General features: G+C 44.5%; 1 protein-coding gene and 1 non-coding gene across 4 annotated transcripts in view; both read left to right on the forward strand.

Moving 5' to 3' along the window:
• The window catches only part of Cab39 (calcium binding protein 39), a 59,861-nt gene extending 52,397 nt beyond the window's left edge, over positions 1-7,464 (forward strand). For all 3 annotated transcript variants that reach the window (XM_021163322.3, XM_021163330.3, XM_029474973.2), the window contains exons 6-9: positions 465-524; positions 3,360-3,425; positions 4,151-4,294; positions 4,904-7,464. In XM_021163322.3, the coding sequence (XP_021018981.1) occupies positions 465-524; positions 3,360-3,425; positions 4,151-4,294; positions 4,904-5,092 (459 nt within the window). In that variant the 3' untranslated portion in view covers positions 5,093-7,464. The remainder of the gene's footprint in view (positions 1-464; positions 525-3,359; positions 3,426-4,150; positions 4,295-4,903) is intronic.
• A 12,158-nt stretch (positions 7,465-19,622) lies between these two features.
• LOC147006077 (small nucleolar RNA SNORA44) lies at positions 19,623-19,750 on the forward strand. The gene has a single exon (XR_015048921.1). It is a non-coding gene; the product is annotated as a small nucleolar RNA SNORA44 (small nucleolar RNA).
• Positions 19,751-24,051: the final 4,301 nt, after the last annotated feature.

The raw sequence follows: 24,051 nt of genomic DNA on the forward strand, positions 1-24,051 counted from the left end.
GAGCCATCAGGAAAGCACGTGTAGAATCACAACCATGAGCCATCAGGGAAAGTCTTGTGAGGGAGGGATGGTAAGTCAGAGTCAAAGGTCAGGAGCAGATGACCAGACAGACAAAAAGCTTCTGTGAGGGACATTTTTGGGAGGTGAGAGGCAGATCAACTCCCTGCATACTCAGATCTCAGTAATCTCCACAACGGAGCTCAAGGTGGATTGCTGTCCATGTGCGTGACCTTGGGCCAGGGCCACCTGTAATGAGGCATAAACAGTTCTGACCAAGTGAGACCAAGGTCATTTCATAATCACTTTATGGTCCTGAGAAAAATTATGATGAAATATTAAGTAGCAACTGTGTGCTAATAGTTAACAACAGTTTATTAGGCAGTTTGGCAGATATTTTAGAATTCTCTTTCCTAAGAAAGCATTAATGGAGAGTAACTCTAAAAATACATGTTTCCTTTTTCTAGGATTTACTTACAAGACATAAATTGCTCAGTGCAGAATTTTTGGAACAACATTATGATAGAGTAAGTATGTGAAATATTTTAAATGATGTTTGTAATTTTTAACAAAAATTAGCTTAAATGGAGATTTAAGTTAGATTTTACATCAGGATATTTGACTCAATGGTATTTGTAAATAATGCTATGATCACTTTACTGAAACAACATTGAGGACTACTAAGTCTGAAGCAAAATTTGACCTTGATTCATACATTGCCCTTTGCATCTTTTTTTATTTTAGAAGGGGGAAGTGGTCATTTTTGCTCCTGAATGATAATCTAGTTAAGATGCAAAGAGAATTTAGTCTGACTTTTATACTTTTTCTTCCTTTTTCATCAGTTGCTGCACACAAGTAGAGAGAAAGAGGCAGCAGCTGATAGGATTTGAGCAGCGCTGGCCTAGTGGGCAGGACCCCAGCTCTGCCCCTGCTTCGCTGCTTACTCCTTTGTGGCCATGGCCAAGGCACTCACTGCTTGGGGGCTTAGAAACCCTCCTTATTTGTAAAGTGAGGACATTGGACTAGCCATCGGTAAGGTTGCTTCCAGCTCTGTGTCAGTGTCGGTCAAACCCAGCAGTGATGACCTCCAGAGAGCTGTCCGTGATCCCGGGTGCTTGATGACTTGCTGCCCGTCAGCCACTCAGCCACCCCTGGGCTTCTCACAGTGCCACAGTGGTCCCCTATACACTGCACTGTCCAGGCTCTGATGGGCACGTGTAGAGAACTTAGAATAATAACCGGAACTTAAAACTTCCCGTCCATTCTACAAGACTTGGCTTAGTTTTTAATCCTTCCACCAGTAGTTTAAATCTTTGATGTTTTAAATATTGTTAGTATTTCATCATTTGCTTTCCTATCCCACTCCATGATAAGGTTCTGAGGGCAGAACCTGTGCTTCCTCCTCTCCTCATGTGTCCTCCTTTCCCCTCTCCCAGCAGCAGCACAGCATGTGGCTAAGAAAGCAGCCTCATCAGTGGCTTAAACATTGACAGCACTTTATTTCTGCCATGAGTGTTTGGATGTGGGTGTTTCCTTTGTGTGTGTCTGGTTTGAGGTGGCAGCTTTTGTTTCTTTGGAGCATCGTAGGCTTTTTAACAAGGTGGTTCTCAACCTTTTGATCATGACCTTTTTAAAAGGTCATACTAGATAGCCTGCATATGAGATATTTACATATGGTTTATAACAGTAGCAAAATTAGTTATGAAAAAGCAAGGAAATAATTTTATGGATGGAGGTCATGACAACCTGAGGAACTGTATCAAAGGGTTGAAGCACTGGATAGTGGTAGCTCATGCCTTTAATCCCAACATTCAAGAGACAGAGGCAGGCTCTGAGTTGGAGGCCAGCCTGGTCTACAGAGCAAGTTCAGCCAAGGCACACAGAAAAACCCTATCTCAAAAAAACAAAAGGGGGAGGAGGTAGAGAGAGAAAGGATTGCAGCATTAGGAAAGTTGAGAACCACTGCTCTAACATCAGAAGCCTGAGTCTGGATTCAAGTCCTAAGAGCAAAGGCTCTGGGACTTCTGCAGCCTCAGAGTAGCGAATGCCCACTGATAAGAGTGTGTGGCCTCTGATGCTAAAGCTCATGGATCCGTGCTAACCATGGTAAGAGTTGGTCATTGTTAACCTACTTTACTTCCACAAGGCCTCAAAACTCTTCTTTTATTTTTCTACCAACTTAATTTAAAGCCTCCCGTAGATAGTCTACCTTATTTAAAGAGATTTCTATAGGTGATGATGTCTATTTTAATGTTGAATGTTTAATGTGAATGTGACATCAGCTAACAAGATTTTAGAAAGACATTTTTACAGAAATGTTTGGAGTACAGTCAGATCTGAGGGAGAAGGAATATCAAGTCCTATCATAAAATGTATGCACTTAAAACTCCAACCACTTTGATTCTTTGTTGTTTGTTTGTTTGTTTGTTTTACCAACTAAAGCATAGGGGGGGGAACAGTCAGTTAAAAGATATGTGCTGGTGCTCAGAATTTTCTGTTGACATCCTTAACGGGGAGTTGGATTGCCTGCCGTGGGTTGGCTTTAATTGCTCCTACTCTGGTGACATGTTCTTATTATCCCCACTTTGAAGCCATGGTAGGCCCTATCAGCTCTGATTTGCAGCTTTGCACTCCCCAGTTCTCTCAAACTATAACTTCCTTGTGCCTCTTCCAGGAATATCTTTTCCCTGCCCCATATTCTAAGTAATACTGCTCCCTTCCTTCCTTCACCTTTGAAGCAATTTCTCACCTTTCAAAACCTCCATCTACTTAACACTCCAGGTTTCTCCCCCCTCTCAGCTTTATTTTCTCTCCTTGATTGATAACTTGAAAGAACAGGCTCATTTTTCTCTTTGTGGTTTAGACAAATTGAGTTCCTGTTTATGAAATAATAGGAAATTTTAACACCAAGAAATGAATATGGAAAGTGTGAGGTAGTGTTCAGGCAGTGGTCCTCACTTATCAGATATTTACATTATGATTCATTACAGTAAGTAGCAAAATTACAGCTATGAAGTAGCAATTACATAACGTTATGGTAGAGGTCTTAAAGGGTTGCAGCATTAGGAAGGTTGAGAACCACTGTGTTGGTGTTTTATGCACATGGAGTTAGGGTGTAGAGCGAGACTTGTCAGAGTCATCTCTGGATCTCACTGGAACCTGGAGGGGTCCCGTCCCAGGAGCTCCCTGAATAAAAGTGGCTAGTGGCATCACCAGAGGGGCCCAAGAGAAAAGAAGGTTTGACATGACATTGTTGTCAGCAGGAGAGCACAGGCCTTTGTTGATTTCAGAGTCTGTCCTAAACTTGACAGTGTTATCTAGGTGTCTTTCCCTATCCTGACGTATGTTTTCTGCTCTCCTAGTTTTTCAGTGAATATGAAAAGCTACTTCATTCAGAAAATTATGTGACAAAGAGACAGTCACTGAAGGTATGGCACATTCTCTTTTTCATGTCATTCATTTCTCTTCATTTTGTATTTGTGACTTGAACTTGGAGAATTGGGTGTTGGTTGTAGACCTTTAGGAAAAAGTAGAGACACCAAAGGGGAATATGGCACTCAAGGCTACAGATCTGAACCCAGGCAGGCTGGCACCAGGGCATGCCCTCAACTATCCACAAGGATAATGCCTGCTCCCAGCCATGTATGTAGCTGCTACACAGCCTCAGCTAGAGCTTGGTGCAAGAGCAACCTGGAGGAAAAGTCCCAGCTAAGCAGTAACCGTGTGCACACTGAGTTTATATGGAAGCACTGAGGCCGGTGAAAGTGGTTTCAGCTCCCTGCTTGGTTTCTTAACAGTCAGGGTCGTCTTGAGGAACCACTGCTGAAGAGTCAGCTTTCTGAGGCTGATGTGAGAAAATGAAACACTTAGCTTGTGTTTAGGTAAACACCCTTCATCCTGGAAAGCAAGTCCTGCTAAATAGAATTTAAAACAGGAAAGAGATTAGTTATGTTAATAATCAGAACTTCCTAGTACCCTTTCCTTCTTTTGGGTAGTGGTAGTTTGTTACATTGTTCATTTTTATTTTTGTTGCTGTGTTTTGAAGCTAGTCTCTTCTAGCATCAAGTGATGACTATCAAATGGGTTGTTTAATTGTTTTTTTATTTGCTTTAAGTTTTAATAATTTAAGAGTAATGGTCTAATGTCTTCTCAGCTTCTGGGTGAGCTGCTATTGGACAGACACAACTTCACAATTATGACAAAGTACATCAGTAAGCCCGAGAACCTCAAGCTGATGATGAACCTCCTCCGAGACAAGAGCCGCAACATCCAGTTCGAGGCCTTCCACGTGTTCAAGGTGAGCCGCACGGGCAGCGGTGCCACCTTCTGAAACTGTTCACTGCAGTTACTAAACCAGTGCCTGTTTTGGTAACCAAAGTGATAACTCAGTTCAGTCAGAGTGTTTAACAGAAGCCGGACCTGGATGGAAATGGGCTGTGCCCTTGTACAAGAGAATGGGATGGGAAAGTGTAGTCAGAGAGGGGTGTTACTCTCTTCAGCTTGCACAGAAGATAGTTGGAGACAAACACGACCCCTGCTGCCCTTCTCCCCCACCCTCCCATCCCTCACATTCACTCTTTCTGCAGATTCAGTGAGGGCTGGTGCAAAGCCAGAGGTAGTTTTGATGCTTTCCTCAGGGGGTGTTCCTCTTAAATTTCAGTCTGACCTCTTATGGCCAGACATAATTTGATTCTAAAGTCAAAGTCGATATTTAGTCCTAAGTACTGTGTTTCAGGGTTGGCAGAATGACTTGGCAATCTCTGTGCTAAACCTGTAGTCATTATTACCCTCACTATCATATAAAAGTAAGTTCTTCTAAAGTCAAGGTCCCTGGTCCCTGCCTGCCCGGGAGCTTGCTGCGTGGACACTGATGTCCTTCTGACTGGCGTGGCTTTCTCTCCTGCAGGTGTTTGTGGCCAACCCCAACAAGACGCAGCCCATCCTAGACATCCTCCTCAAGAACCAGACCAAGCTCATCGAGTTCCTCAGCAAGTTTCAGAACGACAGGACCGAGGACGAGCAGTTCAATGATGAGAAGACCTACTTAGTCAAGCAGATCAGGGATCTGAAGAGAGCCGCCCAGCAAGAAGCCTAGTGTCCAGTCAGCCCCGGCCCCATCCAAGCTCAGCACTTGCTGTCAGCTCCTCAGCATCAGGCGCTCTCATCGGTTCATGGGGAGCACTACTGCTAATCTGCTGTTAAGTGAACGGTTTTTCATTTTACCTTTTTGTTTTTCAGTCCAGGTTGGAGAACGTAGCTGCTGCTGCTTGCACATTAGAGCGCACGTGGTCTTTCTTTCCCTTGATCTCTGTGTCATTTCAGAACTCACAGACTCCATTTGCTACAGGAGTTCTGAACATGACTGGGTTCATGAAAGCAAATGAGAGTGAGAGTGGTCTAGGGAAAAGACGGCGATACATCGCTGACACCTGCCCATCCATTGGCACTGCTCGCTGCAGGCCTGTGCAGTATGGCACAGGTACACCCACCCATCTCTGCCGAAGGAAGATGGCGCATACAGGGATTGTTGAAGAACTGTATCCAGTGTGAGCTTTGGGGAGGATAAAGTTGGTGTGCAAATAAATTGATACCGAAGCTTAGCAACTTGTCAAGTGTGGAGCTTCATAAGGTCATAAGAAAGTGTATATATGCTTTTTCACAGCTTTCTAGAAATTTGTGACATTTGATTTTCTTGAAACTTGTAAACCTGGATAGGTTGAAGGGTGTTTGTTAATTTTACTTTTGAAGGTGTTTTAAAACAGTAGAGCTAGCAGCAACACCTTATGTTTCATTTCAACACTGCTTACAGGTTTCTTTTGTATATAATTCTTAGAATGCTCATTTCTTTTAAATCGTTAATTTGTACAGCAGAGGAATGTTATTGTAGTAGTATGTAACTATTACCTGAGTTTTGCAAAAAACAAAAACAAAAAAAAGAATGCTCATATGTAATTGAAATACTTGAGATTACATGAAAATGCTGATTTTAACATTTAAGGATCACAGCATTAAAAGAAAAAGAACCAATCCCTTGTATTCAGTTACCCAATGGGGCGCCGTTGGCAGGCAGAACGACACATCCGGAACTCTGTCTGCTACATTTTCTTGCAGAATATTGGCCTTATTCATTTAAAATGAGTCCTAAGATTGCCATATCTATGAATGATACAGATTATGCTAAATAATGCTGGGTGTTTTGTTTTGTTTTGTTTTGTTTTGTTTGTGAGGGACCTCCTATAGAGCACCGTTTCTTTCTTAGAGTACGTACGTAATATCCAGTACAGTAGCCAAGTAACTGAATAATTAAAACTTTGGCTTCTCTAAGGGAAAGAAGAGCCCTGGTCCTGATGTCCTGGGAGAGATGGATGGGTTTAATGTCCTTTTCCTTAATGCTGCAGATTATCAGTATTTATAAAGTAACTGATTTTGCACCACTTTTTGTGACTGTGACCACAGCAGGACAATGTCTCCTAGACTGTATCTACCTAAAGTTATTAGAATGGTGTCTGTCTGTCTTAGTGACACACGGATCACAACTAACAACTTAAAATCAGAGTTTGCCCGATCCAATTCAGCATGGCTGTAGCTGACTAAAAAAAATTTACATAATTATTCTTTGTTAGCCTCTCTTACTAACTGAATTATTCATTGGCCAGTAAAAGGAGCCTCCTAGCTGATGTTTTAGCAGGTTTTAAGGTTTCCTTCAAGGAATACAAGTCAGAAAAGCCACTCCAGAAAATACAGGTCTGTTCTATTTCATCTAAGTGGCAGTCTACAATAAAGGGTTTCCAAGGCTCTCTTTACCCATGTGCGTGCGTGTATAGTTAATGTTCTCTAGTAGAGATAGAGAAAGCATTCAGGCTTCTGGACAAGGACATTCTCAGCTGGGTAGTGTGCAGACTCAGCTGCGCTAAGTGACCCAGTCCTTGCCACCACGTTGTGAGTCAGGATTTGGTGACACAGTGGCCATTGCACCAAGTGGAAGGAGTGTCTCTTTGCCAAGCTAGCTCTTAGAACTTGAGACGACAGAACAGTTTCCACTTGGGCTAACACAGAGAGCAGTGCTAGAGTCTTGCTGTGGAAGATGGGATGCAGTGTGTCAGGGAACTGTCACTCACGCATTGGAAGCTGAAGGCTGAGAAGGCTTTCTGGATGGTTTTTAAACAGAACAATGTGAAAACATTCAAGATTGAAAAGTTGCATTTAAAGTGTGATCATTTTCTAGGTTCCTATTTACCAGAACGATTATCCTGGCTGTGGTTTCTTTGGTGTTATAAAGGGTTAATTTTACTTAAGGCAGTCACTTAATGTGATTTTTTTTTTTAACCCTTAAAAAAAAAGTGGGAGATGTATACAATTGCTAATGACATGGAAGTGTTTCCTTTCTCCTGAGGAAAAGTGAATTTCTTATCAGAAGAGCTGGCTGGCCCTGTAATTTAAATTAAAATAAAATTTTGGAGAAACTGTCTTGCGATGTCCTTTAGACTGGACAGAGAGTTCCATCAAGAGACAAAAGCACATGATTTGTCAGCAGGTAGGAAACAGTTAACACCTTTTTTTTGTACTCAAGGTTTAGTGCACCTGCAGTTTTACCCTTGTCTTGCCCCTGTGTGCAAGTGATTATTGTGTCACATAGCCCATTCTTGTCTCCAAGTTCAATATCAATGTTACCGTGTTATGGTACCTCTGCCCACCCCCATGGGAGTGTAGATCTATCTTTTGTTTCTTTATCAACAGTGGAGACTAACTGCTTGACAGGGAGATTCACAGGTCACGGAGCATGTCCATGGTGAAGGTGAGACCTAGGAAGCCTAGTCCTCTGGCACCTGGAGATAGCCTATTCTGTCTCCAGAGGTGGCTCCTCGCCTATGTACAACCCTGCCAACACTTAACCTTGTCAGTCAATAAGCTCTCCATTTCGGGCCGCAGAGCACAGAGCCTGCTGCATCTTACTGTTTATCTGCCAGGCCAGAGTTACATACCCCCATGGTCTCCATGGGATCCTTGCAGTCTTCTAGCTGCATGCTGACCAGGCATCCTGGGCTGCTTATGTCCATCCTAACCTGCAGGGACTAGATGGGCTCATGATCATTGAATCCCCAAGGGCTGCAGTGTTCCACAGTCACCGCAGGTCGTAGGGGATCCCACAGATGCCAGTGAGCTCCTTTAGAGAAAAGGACAAGGATGCACTACCCTTGCATTGCCCTGCCTCACAGCCTGGTTGCTCACCTCTGCCAACCATCGCTGAGCTGCTTCCTCAGAATTCAACAACTAGACCTCAGGAGTGGTCTGAAAATGTCCTACCATGTGTGATCATCAGTTTTCTTCTACTTAAGCTTACTTCTAGTTACCCCATGCACCTCCCTCCACGAAGCACTCAGGAGGCCAAGGCCTGGAAGCTCCGGGCCTTCAGGGATCTGCCTCCCTGCACTCAACACTACCCTCAGGGCCAGTGACTGCACAAAGATGGAGCTGTTGTGGCACCATCCCCTTCAAGGACCTCAGAAACCCACGTCTGATTCCCTATATTCTTTTTTTTTAAATTATTATTTATTATATGTAAGTACACTGTAGCTGTCTGCAGACACTCCAAAAGAGGGCATTAGATCTCTTTAAGGATGGTTGTGAGCCACCATGTGGTTGCTGGGATTTGAACTCAGGACCTCTGGAAGAGCAGTCTGTGCTCTTAACCGCTGAGCCATCTCTCCAGCCCCTGATTCCCTGTATTCTTGGCCCTGGAGAGCTCTCTCTCTCTCTCTCTCTCTCCCTCCCCCCCCCCCCCCCCCCCGTGTCTCCCTTACACACACGCCAGGTTCCTGGACAAGAGATTACATCCTCTGCAGTTACTTTTCTTCCTGCAACTCAAGTACCTTGTAGGTGTCTATGGACATAATGTTCTGCATTCCCACACAGGTGACAGGTTTTGTAATATTAGCTGATCAAAATTAAAACTTCCCAGGCAATAACTTAACCACCTGAAACTCAGTGGTCCCTGGAATGTGTCTTAGTGACACTCTATGGGGTGGAAATAGGGATAGATACATTTTGCAGTAGGTGGAGTTTCCTCTCCATTAAGATGCAAATGTGAACAGTGGCCTCGGTGACTAGCAGGCCATTGGAAACTCCCAGGCGCCATTGCTGAGTGGTCCAGCCTGGAGTCCTGGCCCTCTTGGAGTTTCTACCAGTGGATAGAGCTGGATGCCAATCTGTAACTTGGACTCAGGACCATCAGTGTGCCTTGTACCTTGCCTATATATGATAGCCACAGGGCCCTTCTCTGGACCCAGCAACTTCTCTGATGATGAATGACAACTGGCTAGTAGGAAAAGAAAAACTGCTTCTCAATCTGTCTGAAGTGTACTCACCTGCTTTCTGGACTCTGAAGCAGGTCTGAGCCCCAACATCCACCATGATACCCAGCTTTGATCCTCACTGACCCAAGTGTTTTCCAAGACCTGGTCCCAAACAGATGGTAGGTAGCACCTCATTGGAAGCTGTGTCCCAAGACTGGCCCAAACAGCCTGCCTAGCACCCCATCCCTGTAGCAACCCAGCCTCTAGGTGGCTGCACTGATCTGCTTTTACGCTTTAAGCCCACTGGAGGGCAGTATAGTTCCTTGGTTTAGTGCTGCAGATTTATCTGGGCATTGAAAAGACCTAGGAGTCCAGTTTGGGGGGAGGGGTTGTTTTTTGTTTTGTTTGTTTGTTTTGGTTCTGGTGTTGGGCAGCCTGGAGATTGTTGATGGGACATCACTTTCAAACAAGCTGGAGTAGTTAGGTAGGGATAGAAACAGATGTGGGGAGCAGAGCAAGCCCTGGGTGAATGTGTGGTGTTGACATGAGCATGCCAGTGGTGTTTCTGCCTCCTGCACCAAGCAGGCAGACATTGTTCTTTGTGGTTCTGAGTGGCAAGCTCTGAAAGCCCCCCTTCATTCTCTAAGCATTGGCCTGTTGGAAGCAGCACAGAGGGGTCCAACATCTAACATTCCTTGTGGGCTATAGAACCTGTGGACACGATCTACTGCTGGCTGAGGACAAGGCTGCATCTGAGACTTAATGTGCTCTCCTCTCTTACTGAATGTCCCATGGCACCCACACTGAGATGTTAGCCTGGGATGGGTCCCCACAGACCAGGACCTGCTTGTTATGGATACCCACCATGCCCTGCCTGCACCTCTAGAAGACCAGAGCCAAATCTCTGGGGTCAGGGAGAACATTCCAGGCATTGAAAGTTAGGAGACTTATAATACACAGCATCTGAATGACAGCCCCCAGACTCCCTGGGATCCTCGGAAGGCAGGAGGCACTGTAAGTGTGAGTGGGCTATCTGGGTGGCATTTTGCTCCTCATGGACTGTGTGGACACAAGGGTGTCTACAGAGCATGTCTAGTGCCCACTCTGTATTCTCCATGGAAGATGTGGAATTTTGACCCAGACTTGTGGTTGGGAAGAACCAGTTGTTAAGGACTATCTCACTGAAAGGGAAGCCCAATGGAAAGGGATCCTATGTTCAGAATACTTCCCAACTTTTTGATTCATCCTTTGGTTTTAGAGATAAAAAGAATATCCTTGTGGATCTGGTGCTGGCAGCCTTTAATCACAGCACGGTGGAGACAGAGGCAAGTAGATCTCTGTGAGTTCAAGGCCTGCCTGGTCTAAATAGTGAGTCCCCGGATAACCAGGGAATATCATAAGACCCTGTCTCAAACCACAAAATGAAAAGCCAATCCCTTACTGGTATTGGTGATGTTAGAATAGCCCAGGTACTTTGTCATCACCGTGACATCAATGCCCCAAGACAGTATGCATTGGCTCTGCAGTCAGATGGGCAGGCAAGTGAGCGGAGACCGCACCATGTCAGAATGACGGGATCTGAGAAGCTCTGGCCTCAGTCTCTTCCAAGCAAGTTTAAATCTCCAGTCTTGTGCTAATAAGAACACAAGCAACATATGTCTGTCCACCCCATAAAAGCGGAGGCAAGGGGAGCCGAAGAAATCCCCAAGGTGGCAGAGGACTTTACCTGAATGCCTCGCCTGGTAATGCAAACATTGAGAGATTGAGGGAGATGAGGGATAATCAGCAGAGCTCTGGGATGCAGAGTTGGTTTCAATGACAGAGCAGTGCTTCTCAACCTGTGGGTCTCGACCCCATGAGGTCACATATCAGATATCCCACATATCCGATATTTACATTGCAATTCATAACTAGCAAATACCTGTACAGTTATGAAGTAGCAAAAAACAATTTGATGGTTGGAGGGGGTCACTACAACGTGAGGAACTATTTAGAGGGTCGCAGCATCAGGAAGGTGGTTGAGAAGCACTGACTTAGAACCTGTAAGACCCCTGAATATAACAATAGGCCTAACAGCTTCCTCCACATTTTGCCAGGAAAGCAGTGGTTGGGCAGTAGAAGGAACTGCAGATCATGATCACTCTTGGCTGTTCTGTTTTGTTTTTGTACAGGTCTTGCTATGTCATCCTGGCTGGCCTCAAATTTATTAATCCTTTAGCCCCCATCTCCCAACTGCTGGGATTACAAGTGTATGCTACCATGCCCAGTTTAGAATCTAGAGCATTCCTGAGGTGTGTAGATACTATGACCCTGCCAGAATCTGACCCAAAAGTGAACCAAGAAGAGGGAAAGTAGAAACTGGTCAGCTCAAGGTTGGAGTCTAATACAAGGCTGGGTGTTCTGCAGACTCCCGACCCAGGGCACCGCCAAGTTACAGCTGCCCCCTGCATCCCAGTCAAGATCACCTAATTATAATCTGAAGGTCAGTTTACAGTCACCTAACACCTTTGTCCAGCGCATCCAAGACACTCAATGAACTCAATGATCAAATAAGATCAGTGCAGAGATCCCCAGAAAAGAACTCTACTTTGACAAAGCTACAAAGCTTTGAAACAAGAGCTACTCACCTCGCCAGAACATTGATACCTGCTGCCTGCGGTTCCAACACTCAGGAGGATGGAGATGTCCAGCCCTGACTACTAAACTAAATAGTGAAACATTGTCTCAAAACAAAACAAAACAAAATCAGAACCAAACAACAAAACCTTTCAAGGCTACAATGATACAATTATTTCTCTCATCTAGAGGGATAGGAACCAGAGGAAGGTAAAGAAAGAAATAGTCTAGAGTGCTAAAAGAAGAGAGAGAGATCTGAGAGAGAGAGAGAGAGAATCAACCAGGAATTCTATCTCTAGGAACCCTAGGTGATGTGGCTTAGCCAGTAACATCACTCAATGCCCTGAGTTTGATCCCTGGTACCCACACAGTGGTGGAAAAATGACGGATGGCACAAGGGTACATGGAAATGAGTAAACACAACTGAAAAAGATGTCAGAGTAATATCTAGTAAAGCTGACTGACCTTCAAAAGTGATGGTGAAATGAAGGCATTTCCAAAAACACACAAGACTGGGAGACTTACTGCTCACCGACCTCTCTCAGAGGAAGTCAATACTAGAGAAAGGTCTTTAGGCTGAAGAAAGAGTTGCTGGTGCTAATTAAATCTACTGCAAGAAGCGTTCCAGATAAGGTGAATGCGTAGGTTTTCAAAACAGATAAATATGTGTATTCCTCTGACTTCCAAAAGACAAGTTTATATAAGACAAGTGCAGCACTGCACTGTTTTGCTACTTTTGTAAGTAGGTTTGCTGTCTATGACGTAATGGCACACAGGAAAGAGGGGCAGAGCTGGCTTATGGTGGAGCAAAGGTTCACATTTTACCCCAGTGGAGTTAGCATCAAACATCAGTAAAGCCTGGTAAAACGCACACTGATATCTAGAGCAGCCACATTTTCAAGGGCTGTTTAAAAAATTGAACAAGAGTTAAAATGATACCAAAAACATTTATTGAGAACAGTAGTCAGATGCTTCTAATGAGAAAGGGGTTGGAAGAGAGAGAGGAGCTACTGTACAGGCTCTGAACAGCTAATGTCGGTGACAATATTAAAGTCCACTCCAGCTGAAAGGCTTCTCCAATCTGACCAGCAAAAAAACCCAGCCAGATCTGACAATGACGTTCTGTCTACGAGAGTCATTCCTCAGATTCAAAGACACAGATAAAACCAAGTGTGATAAAGGAGTTTGGGGCCAGCCTAGGCTACATAATCAGTTTCAGGCCTAATAGAATAGGACATTATCTCAAACAAATGTATAATAAAATAAAGAAAAATTCACAAACAGTTGGAAATGAAGAGCTGAGGAAAGAAAATATGAAAAGAGTAAAACATGACCCCATTGTGGCCTTCGAGTAACTAACATGTCTGGAAAGAGGGGGTCTCAACTGGGGAATTGCCTCCCTCGGGTTGGCCTATGACTATTTCGGGGGGGTGCATTTTCTTAAGTCCTAATTGATATGGGGGGGGGCAGATTCTAAGGAATCTTCTCAAGAAAATGAAGGCCTGGGTCTGTGCCAGCAGTGGTCTTTAGCACCACAGCCTTGAAGTAATCCAAGCATCCAACAGCTCTGGACTCCTGAACTAAATGTGCCTGGTCCCTATAGGGAACACTGAGTGACTGATGCCTGCTGCCACATGGAGGGGCCTGAAGAACATTGTGCTAAGAAGGAGTCTTGGCACCAGAGACTGTATCTCAGCCACCGTTGATGTGACATAGCCTGTGTTTAGTAGAAAGTAGATCAGCAATGATTTCATCCCGAGGACAGGGCCAGGAATGAGCGGCAAACAGTGAGAGGAGACATTTTGGAGCAAGTAAGATGCTCTGACATTGATTTTTTTTTTTTTTTTTTTTGAGACAGGGTTTCTCTGTGTAGCCCTGGCTGTCCTGGAACTCCTGGACTCCTCCAGAAATCCACGTTTTTGCCTCCCCAGCTCCGAGATTCCAAGCTCGTGCCACCACGCCCAGCTTTATTTTGTGGGTCCTGGGGATTGAACTCAGGTCCTCATGCTTACAAGGCAAACACTTTACCCACTGAGCTATTCTCCTAGCCTCAGTATCCTTATCTCTGTCACAATGATAGTTTACCAGCTTTGTGCTAAGGAAGTACATTATCAGTATTAGTTTCTCAATGAATTATATTTAGCCAGCAGAAAAAAAGTACAAACTTCCTTTTGATGCTAAAGCGTGACCAAACTGACAGATGGATAGATGCAAATGATTCTTAAAAAAAAAAAAAAAAAAGTTTAAACTTGATGCTTTTTAGTAAATTTGTAGAATTGAGAAACTATTTTAAAAATTCAGGCGGGGCGTGGTGGCACATGCCTTTAATCCCAGCACTTGGGAGGCAGAGGCAGGTGGATTTCTGAGTTCGAGGCCAGCCTGGTCTACATAGTTTCAGACCAGCCTGGCCTATAGAATGAGACTAGCCTCTGTGGGTACCCCCACTCCCATACACACACATATGTGTGTGCACACACAGAAGGCCCAAGGTTGTCCTCTGACCTCCACATGCATATATACACATGTGCCCACCCACACTCACACCAATGAATATACATCCTCACAAACGTGGACATGAAATAATATTAGTAATAATTATAACCATATAATGTTATATAATAATTATTATTTTATATAAGAGTGTACCAATAATAATAATGTATTTATTTCTGTCATGCTGAATTTTGGGTTGGGGGGGGGTTGGGTTTTTTTGTTTGTTTGTTTTGTTTTGTTTTGTTTTCGAGACAGGGTTTCTCTGTATAGTTCTGGCTGTCCTGGAACTCACTTTGTAGACCAGGCTGGCCTTGAACTGAACTCAGAAATCCGCCTGCCTCTGCCTCCCGAGTGCTGGGGTTAAAGGCGTGCACCACCATGCCCGGCATGCTGGATTTTTAAGTGAAGACACCATAAAGACATTTCTGAATAAACCTTGGCTGAATGTATTGATAGCCTGGAGTTAGCTTGTGGAGTAACTGCCACAGAGAGCTCAGGACCCAGAGAAGATCCAGATGGAAACAGAAAGGAATGAAAAGAGCCAGAAGGCAAATGGATGGTAAATATCAAAGGCAACTTTATCTTTCCTTAATTTCCCTAGAAGGCAATTCACCAGTCAGAGCAATAATAATAATATATTGTAAGAATCATAACACTTGAGGAAGCACATTTATAACAGATAAGGAAAGGTCTGGTTGTGTTTCAAAAGGTACTCGACTTCATTGAATCCCTGAATCAGCCAGCTCCCCTACAAAAGGCAAAGATGTATATAGAAAATATAAAAATCAAAGACCACAGTATACCTCATAAATAAGAGAACGAGATGAGCCAGGATGGAAGAAAATGGAGACATAAATCAGCCAGCAAGAGAATGGCCCAATACTCCACCACAGCTGGACCTCCTCGAGTGAAAGCCGGTTAAGACTCCAGGTCAAAGGCAGCAGAGCAGAACCTGGCTCTATTCTCTGTATGATAGTATAGAGAATACTCTTGCTCTTTAAATATAAAGACACGGACAAAGGTCTCCACCTGTATCTTTGGAGATGGAGATGGCTCAGCAGTTAAGAGCATCATCAGTTACTTTTGAGGAGGACCCTGGTCCAGGCTTCCGCATCTACCACAGGCAGCTCTAACTGTAGTTCCAAAGGGTCTGAGTTCTTTTGGCACATGGTGTGCACATACATACATGCAGATACTCACATATACACATAAAAGGAGTATCTATATTGATGGATAGATGCACACATACATAGAGATAGATATAGATATGTGTATAAGTTAAAATAAAGGCTTAGATAAAAACATACAAACACTAATTACATCTGGTCTGCCCAGATGAACGCCAAGAAAGCAGATTTAGAACAAGAACTGTTGTCACCAGAGTTGAATCTGGAATCTTCGTTTCTTCCTTGCTCATTATTGAAAGAGAAAAACAGAACACTTCACTTACTTCTTCCTTGGTGTTTAATGGGAAATTGGTCATGTGAGACAAAACCCACTACAAGGTCCCACACAGCCCCTCCTGAGTTCCTCCCTACATTCAAGACTCTGCTACCCCCAGACTGGGATGGGGGTGGGGGGACTACAGGATCCCGTGGTGGGCAAGATGAGGCCTCCCGAGGATCAGAATGAAAGATTTCATCCCGGGGAAAACAGGACCCCAGTCACATCCATTCAATGTATCCCTTGCTTACCTCTTCCATCAGAATCAGCCACAGTCACACCGACTGGTGTGGCCCAGGTGGAGTGCACCTTGCACTTCAGTGTGCTGTGACATGTGGGTCCTGCCCACCTAAGGCCACATAGTTTCTTCAAACAGCCATAATGCTCTGCTCTGGGTCACACTAATCTTAAAGACATAGTCCTATACTGTGCCTGCAGCAATAAAGGGACCTTGGACCAGGTTCTCCCTCTCTGGGACCTTTGGGCATGGTGAAGGTGCCAGGACGGGGTTCATAGTTTCACTGACACTACTTTATGCAGGTAGAGACAGACTGGCCACTGGACTTTCTGCCTACCTAGGAGAAAGGCATAAAAGTTTTGGAAAAATCAGTTTTGTGGACAACGACTAAGGAACCCTTGAGTCAACATTAATGGGTAGAGATGTGGCTCAGTGGGTGGAGGGTTTGCCTCATATTTGTAGAATTAAAACTGGCTGTGGTGATACATGCCTATAATCTCAGCACTTCAGATGGAGGAAGCAGGAGGATCAAAAGTTCAAGGGCAAACTCAGCTACATAGTGACTGACCTACTTTGGCTTTTGTTGTGTGATAAAACACTGACCAAAAACAACTTGAAGCTGGGCAGTGGTGGTACATGCCTGTAATCCCAGCACTTGGGATGCAGAGGCATGTAGATTTCTGAGTTCGAGGCCAGCCTGGTCTACAGAGTGAGTTCCAGGACAGCCAGGACTGCACAGACAAACCCTGTCTCAAAAACCAAAAAAAAAAAAAAAAAAAAAAAAAAAAAAAAAAAAAAAAAAAAAAAGATAAGAAAAAAGAAAAGAAAAGAAAACAAAACAAAACAAAAACAACTTGAAGAGGAAACTACTTCACTTCAGCTTACAGTCTTATCAATCAAGGAAAGCCAGAGAAGGAGCTTACCATAGGAGCCTTGAGCACGAATGGAACCAGCAGAAACAGAATCCCTGGAAGAATCCTGCTTACTGGCTTGCTTCCCCTGGCTTGCTCAGCCACCTTTCTTAAATAGCTCAGACCCAAGTGCCCAATAATAACACTCACTGTGGGCTAGGCCCTCCTGGAGAGATGGCTCAGTGGTTAAGAGCAATAGCTGTTCTTCCAGAGGTCCTGAGTTCAATTTTCAGCAACCACATGGTGGCTCACTACCATCTATAAGGGGATCGGATGCCCTCTTCTGGCCTGTGGTGCAGAGCACTCATACATTAAATAAATAAAACTTTAAAACAGAAAAAAGAAAGAAAAGAAAGAGGAGAGGAGAGGAGAGGAGAGGAGAGGAGAGGAGAGGAGAGGAGAGGAGAGGAGAGGAGAGGAGAGGAGAGGAGAGGAGAGGAGAGGAGAGGAGAGGAGAGGAGAGAAATTGTCCTACGGACATCCTCAAGGCCAGTCTGATGCGGACAATTTCTTTTTTGTTGTTGTTTTTTGGTTTTTGTTTTGTTTTGTTTTTCGAGACAGGGTTTCTCTGTGTAGCCCTTACTGTCCTGAAACTTACTCTGTGGACCAGGCTGGCCTCGAACTTAGAAATCCACCTGCCTCTGCCTCCCAAGTGCTGGGACTAAAAGTGTGTGCCACCACTGTCCAGCTGGGGACAATTTCTTAATTGAGTTGCCCTCCCCCGTGCAGAGTTGTCACTTTTCTGTCACTGTGATAAAGCACCGTGACCAAGGCAACTTGTAGAAGAAAGAGTTCATTTGACAGTTCCAGGGAGGTGAGGCCATCACCATCACAGCTGGGAGGCATGTCAGCCAACAGGCATGGCAGCTGGACCAGCAAGCCAACCCATTCACACCTAAAACCACAGAACTGAGCCAGAGAGAGTGAACTAGAAATGATACGAGGTTTCTGAAACCTCAAAACCTGCCCCCAAACAGGAACTTCCTCTGTAAGACCTCAACTCAATGTGTTTCTTAGACCCATAGAGACGAAGCACAGCATGGAGTTCTTCGTTCTTTCGCCTTCAGCCTGAGAGAACGATGACCACTGGGTGACCCACCCAGGCACCTGACCCATAGTGTAAGGGACCAAGAATGTTTGCCAAAGATAGCCTGTAACCTTTCTGTGAGAGATGAGCTGTAATTCACCACCCCCCATTCTTAAAATGTTTACTCAGCTTCCCAATTCTTTGTGTTCTTATCCTCCCCTCACTTTGCGGTTTATTCTTTAAAAACCCTCAACTGCAACTGCTGGGGGTCGATCTCCTCTGCCCCTGTGTGGGTTATGAGCTCGGCCTCAGCATGCTGATTCCCAAATAAACCTCATGTGATATTGCATCAAGAACGGTTTCTCTTGAGTTATTGGGGCATCAGCACATCCCGGGACTTGAGCGAGGGTCTCCCCTAAACAAGGGTCTTTCAGTTGGGGGCTCATCATGGGATTTTGTGGCCACCCCATTTCTCAGAGACCCCTCTTAGAGGTAATATTTGTGGGGAGCCATTCCTGACTTCCTGGCCAGCCGGATGGAAATCTATTCCAGGCTGTAAACAAGCCCATGTTTGATGGATGGCCCCCCCTTAATCCCTGATTGGCTGAGCAAGCCTGCCTGGTGAGGTGATGTGACCTGTGGTGATTGGTGGGGGCGTGGTTGTGGCTGGAGTGGAGAAAAAAACTTGTAACCAGAGAGGCTGGGGGATTTTAAGAAAGAAGCTGCCTGAGTAAAACTGCTTTAAGAACAACCAGTGGTTGTGTTTTGCTTGCTGGTTGAGTTGGACGCGACAAGTGGTGCTGAAGAAACCTGGGACCCGATTCCCCCACCGAAGAGGTTCAGAACTTTCTGCAGTCAGGGTCTGTCGACAAGATGAGTATGGTAAGTAACTCACTATCCCGGGATTGGGATTAGGCTCTCGGTAAAGAGACAATAAGGCTCTCCGGCTCTGGAGATGAGAAAGTGAAAGTAAGAGAGAAAGTGAAAGTAAGAGGGTAGTGAAAGTAAGAGGATAATAGGGACAGTCTATGGGTTACTTTCTTTTTCTAGCCATTTGAGTAATTTTTCTGAGGGCGTGAGTGACTAGGTATGAGGTCGTCACAGTCACACCCAATTTTTTCAGCGCTCATGAGCTGCTGCTAAGAGCGAAGGGCGCAAAACTCAAAAAGCATACCATTCAAGCCTTCCTCGAGGAGTGTGACAAGGTTGCTCCTTGGTTTGCCGTGTCGGGCCATTTGACTCCTGCTAGCTGGGGTAGGTTGGGAAGAGACCTAGATTTCTCCTGGGAGCAGGGTGTCCTTAAAGAAGGTACTAGAGCAGTGTGGAAACTAGTGAATAGCTGTTTAGAAGATGAGCGTTGTTATCAAGCAGTGGAAACAGGCAAGCAAGCACTAAAACAATTGAAGGAAGAGAGATCATTAAAGTCCGAAAAGGAGAGCTCATCGAGCTCTGAAAGTGGATCAGAGGAGGATATAGAGGAGCTAGCACGGGAGTTAGGAAGAAGCTCCTTGTATCCTGATTTTACAAGATTAAAGAAAGATAAGGAAGGGCATGATGGGATGTTTAAGCCATATGTGCTTGAGCTGCCCATTACCTTATGGGGCAGGGATTTGTTGAAGGATCTACAATTAAGACTTACTAATGACTCCAACTGCATGCCAGAGTAATGGAGAGACTTTGACAGCCCAGGTCAGCACAGTGCCTGCAGCTGCCACTCATCTTTCCTATATATGTAAAAAAAAAAATAAAATAAAAAAAAATTTAAAAAAAGACTTACTAATGAATATTCTGATGCCTCCCAGAAGATGATGAAAGATATGGGATGGCACCCATCCTTCGGGTTGGGAAAAGGGTTGCAAGGAAGTAAGTCCCCGATTCTCCCAATTAAAAGAAAGCCTCAGGATGGAATGGGTTTTTCCTAGGGGTCACTGGGGGATGCATTCCCATAACCTGGAAAACTGAGGAGCTGGTGTGGGTGCCTCAGTGGCCATTATCCTCAGAAAAATTACAAGCTGCTAAGGAATTAGTTGAAGAACAATATCTTTTGGGTCATATTCAACCTTCTGTATCTCCATGGAATACCCCAATTTTTGTTATCAGAAAGAAACCTGGCAAATGGAGGTTATTACATGATCTGTGAGCTATTAATGCACAGATGCAGGTGATGGGCTCCATTCAGAGGGGTCTGCCTCTCTTATCTGCCCTTCCAGAAAAGTGGCCTCTAATAGTAATTGATATTAAAGATTGTTTCTTTTCCATTCCCTTGGATTTGAAAGATAGTATTAGATTTGCTTTTACTTTGCCCTCCTGTAATCATGAAGAGCCTGATCAAAGATTTGAGTGGGTGGTGCTGCCTCAAGGAATGGCTAATAGTCCTACCATGTGCCAGCTTTATGTAGGAAAAGCATTGGAACCAATTAGAAAAGAATATTCCAAACTTCGCTGTGTTCATTACATGGGTAACATCCTGCTTGCAGCAAAGGATGAAAAGTATTTGCAGGAAGCCTATGGAAAGATGGTGGAGAGTTTGAGGCAGTGGGGTTTGCATATTGTACCAGAGAAAGTGCAACAAGATAAAATAGTGCCCTGTTTAGGAGCAAGGATCGCCCCTACGGCCATTTGGTCTCAAAAGATACAGTTGAGGGTTGATTCCTTGCATACTTTAAATGATTTTCAGAAATTGTTAGGCGATATCAATTGGATTCGGCCTTATTTGAAGATCCCAAATGTTAAATTAAAACCTCTGTTTCAAATTTTAGAGTTAAGTTCCAAAAGGGAATTAACACCTGAGGCTAGAAAGGCCCTTACCCTAGTGGAAGAAGAATTGATTAAAGCCCAGCTTCATGAAGCATTGTAGAGAAGAGTTACCCATCATTTTGATAATATTACCTACTGAGATGCAACCCACAGGATTATTGTGGCAAGAAGGCCCATTGTTATGGATTCATTCCAAAATATCCGCTGGGAGGACATTAGATCATTACCCTACAGCAGTGGCTTCTTTAGCCTTGTTGGGAATTCAGCATGGTTTACAATTTTTTGGTATAAAACCCAGCTCTATTGTAATCCCTTATGATAGGTATCAGCAAAATGTCCTAACAGCAAATATTGATGAGTGGACTATTTTAGCCTGTATTAATGAGGGCCCATTTGATAATAATTATCCCAAGCATCCGTTAATGACCTTTTTTAAGGAACATCCAGTCATTTTTCCTCAAGTGGTGAGGAAAACACCCATTAAGGATGCAGTTAACGTGTTTACTGATGGATCAAAAACCGGATGTGGAGTATATATGGTAGAGGGGAAAGATCCTGTGGTCAGGCAGTATTATCCCTGTACTCCGCAGATGGTGGAATTACAAATAGTTATTGAGGTCATTAAGGATTGTGATTTTCCTTTTAATCTAATTTCAGATTCACAATATGTAGTTAATTTAGTTTTATCCCTAGAAGTGGCAGGCCAAATAAAAGCTCGTAGTACCATCCAAGCCTTGGCCTTACAATTACAGAAGTTGCTGTAGGAAAGACGCCAACCATTATATATTGGACATGTCCATGCCCATAGTGGGCTTCCAGGACCCTTAAGTAGGGGGAATGATATTGTGGATAATTGTACTCATATGGAGTTCATATTTTTAGCATCCCCTATGGAGTTAGCCTCACAATTTCATTCTAAATTTCATGTTAATGCTAAAAACTCTGCAGAGAAAATTTGGAATCTCTAGAGCACAAGCTCAGGATATAGTCACTACCTGTGGACGTTGCCTTGAGTTTCAACACCCACCTTCTTATGGAGTGAATCCTAGAGGATTGCTCCCTCTACAGGTGTGGCAGATGGATGTGACACATTTTTCAGAATTTGGCAAATTGAAATACGTTCATGTATCCATTGACACATGTTCAGGAATAGTTTATGCATCTCCCATGGCAGGGGAAAAGGCCTCCCATGTTATACAGCATTGTTTGGAGGCCTGGGCAGCTTGGGGTAAACCCCAACAACTTAAAATAGACAATGGCCCTAGATATACTGTGGGAAGCCACATGTGCCGTTGCAGGGTGGTGCTGGCTTCTGCTGGCCACCACGCATACATAGGCAGTAAAGTTTTTTTGCCAAGATGAGGTTTTGAGAATTAACCAAAATTAACCAATCAGATGAGAGAGAAGTTAACCAATCAGATGAGAGAGAAGTTAACCAATCAGATGAGAGAGAAGTTAACCAATCAGATGAGAGAGAAATTAACCAATCAGATGTAGGCATGCAAATGAGGTGGTAAGCATCAACCAAGCACAACCAATCCGGGTGTGAGACACGCCTCTCCTAGGCCTATATAAGCAGCACCAGTTCTGGGCTTGGGGTCTATTCGCCTCTACAATCAAGCTCTCCCAATAAATGTGTGCAGAAGGATCCTGTTGCAGCGTCGTTCTTGCTGGTTGAGTCGGACGCGCGCAAGAATATACTGCCAAAATCCTGGTGTCTTTTTGTCAACAGATGGAAGTACAAGTTAAACACAGCCTGCCATATAATCCTCAAGGCCAGGGAATCATTGAATGTGCACATAGAACCTTAAAAGAATTATTAATAAAACAAAAAAGGGGAATAGGCTATGGCTATACCCCAAAGATAAGACTCTCATTAGCTCTTTTTACCTTAAATTTTTTGCAATTGGATAAGGAAGGTCGCTCTTCTGCTGAACGACATGCTAATACCAGCCCCAGTAAACTGGGGTATGCTAAATGGAAGGATGTGCTTACAGGATCATGGAATGGTCTGGATCCCGTGTTAGCCTGGGGGAGAGGGTCTGTTTGCATGTTTCCACAGAATCGCGCAGAGCCAGTGTGGGTTCCAGAGCTGCTAGTGCGACACTGTCAAAATGAAGAAGCTGATCTTGCTGGTGATGAGCATGTGTCTGCCCCTGATGGGTGTGAAACCCAGATGGGGAATACTGTCGGTGTTTAAATTAGACTGCAAATTTTGATGGCAAGATGAATGAGCTTCCCTCGGTGATTGTCACTGTGAATTCTACCTGAGTGGATCCTGGCTTGGCATCGGGAAAGAATGGACTGGGATAGGTGCCCTCGCTGTGGCCCTTGTTTTGGCATGCATGTTGGGTGTATGGTGTATGTGTCGGTTGTGGAATGTCCAGGTCCACACTGCCGCCATGGTGGTGCAAGCTTTTGCCACAGTGGAAGCAGGGAAGTCACCTCAGATTTGGCTTGCTGCCATGAAGAATGAACAATAAAGCCATCACTCTGTAGGGTTGTACGGCTAAGCACTGCACAGAGGTTAGTCTGGAAGCTGTTTGACAATCTCTGGGAGGTATGTCTGATTGCATGAGGGTTGAGTGTCCTAGTGTCCTTCCCCCAGGAAAAACCGCACGGGAGCAGGTCAGGGTTGCTCTGGGTAAAAACCTGTGAGCCTAAGAGTCAATCCTGTACATGGCCCCTATTTCTTCACACTGAAGATCAGACCTCTATCTTCACCCACGGAGCTTGTTCAAAAAAATATAAAAGGGGGACTTGTGGGAAGCCATTCCTGACTTCCTGGCCAGCTGGATGGAAATTATTCCAGGCTGTAAACAAGCCCATGTTTGATGGATGGCCCGCCCTTAATCCCTGATTGGCTGAGCAAGCCTGCCTGGTGAGGTGATGTGACCTGTGGTGATTGGTGGGGGCGTGGTTGTGGCTGGAGTGGAGAAAAACACTTGTAACCAGAGAGGCTGGGGGATTTTAAGAAAGAAGCTGCCTGAGTAAAACTGCTTTAAGAAGAACCGGTGGCTGCGTTTTGCTTGCTGGTCGAGTTGGACGCGACAAATATTCTGTCTTTGTCTATGTCTTTGTCTGCTGGCTGTGTCTGAATTCCATACTTTCGGTTTCGGTTTGCAGTCATTCATGCTCATAAGTGCAACAAACTCCTTGTCCTGAACGGAAGGGAAGGTTATCGACAGACATTTCAGGGGATAACCGGCTGCCACCCTGGGAGACATCCCAGGAGGTCTGAGGGAGCTCCAGGGACGCCTGGAGATTTCCCATCTG

This window comes from Mus caroli, unplaced genomic scaffold (genome assembly GCF_978045245.1).
Source record: "Mus caroli unplaced genomic scaffold, Mus_caroli_1 scaffold_1, whole genome shotgun sequence".
NCBI lineage: Eukaryota > Metazoa > Chordata > Mammalia > Rodentia > Muridae > Mus > Mus caroli.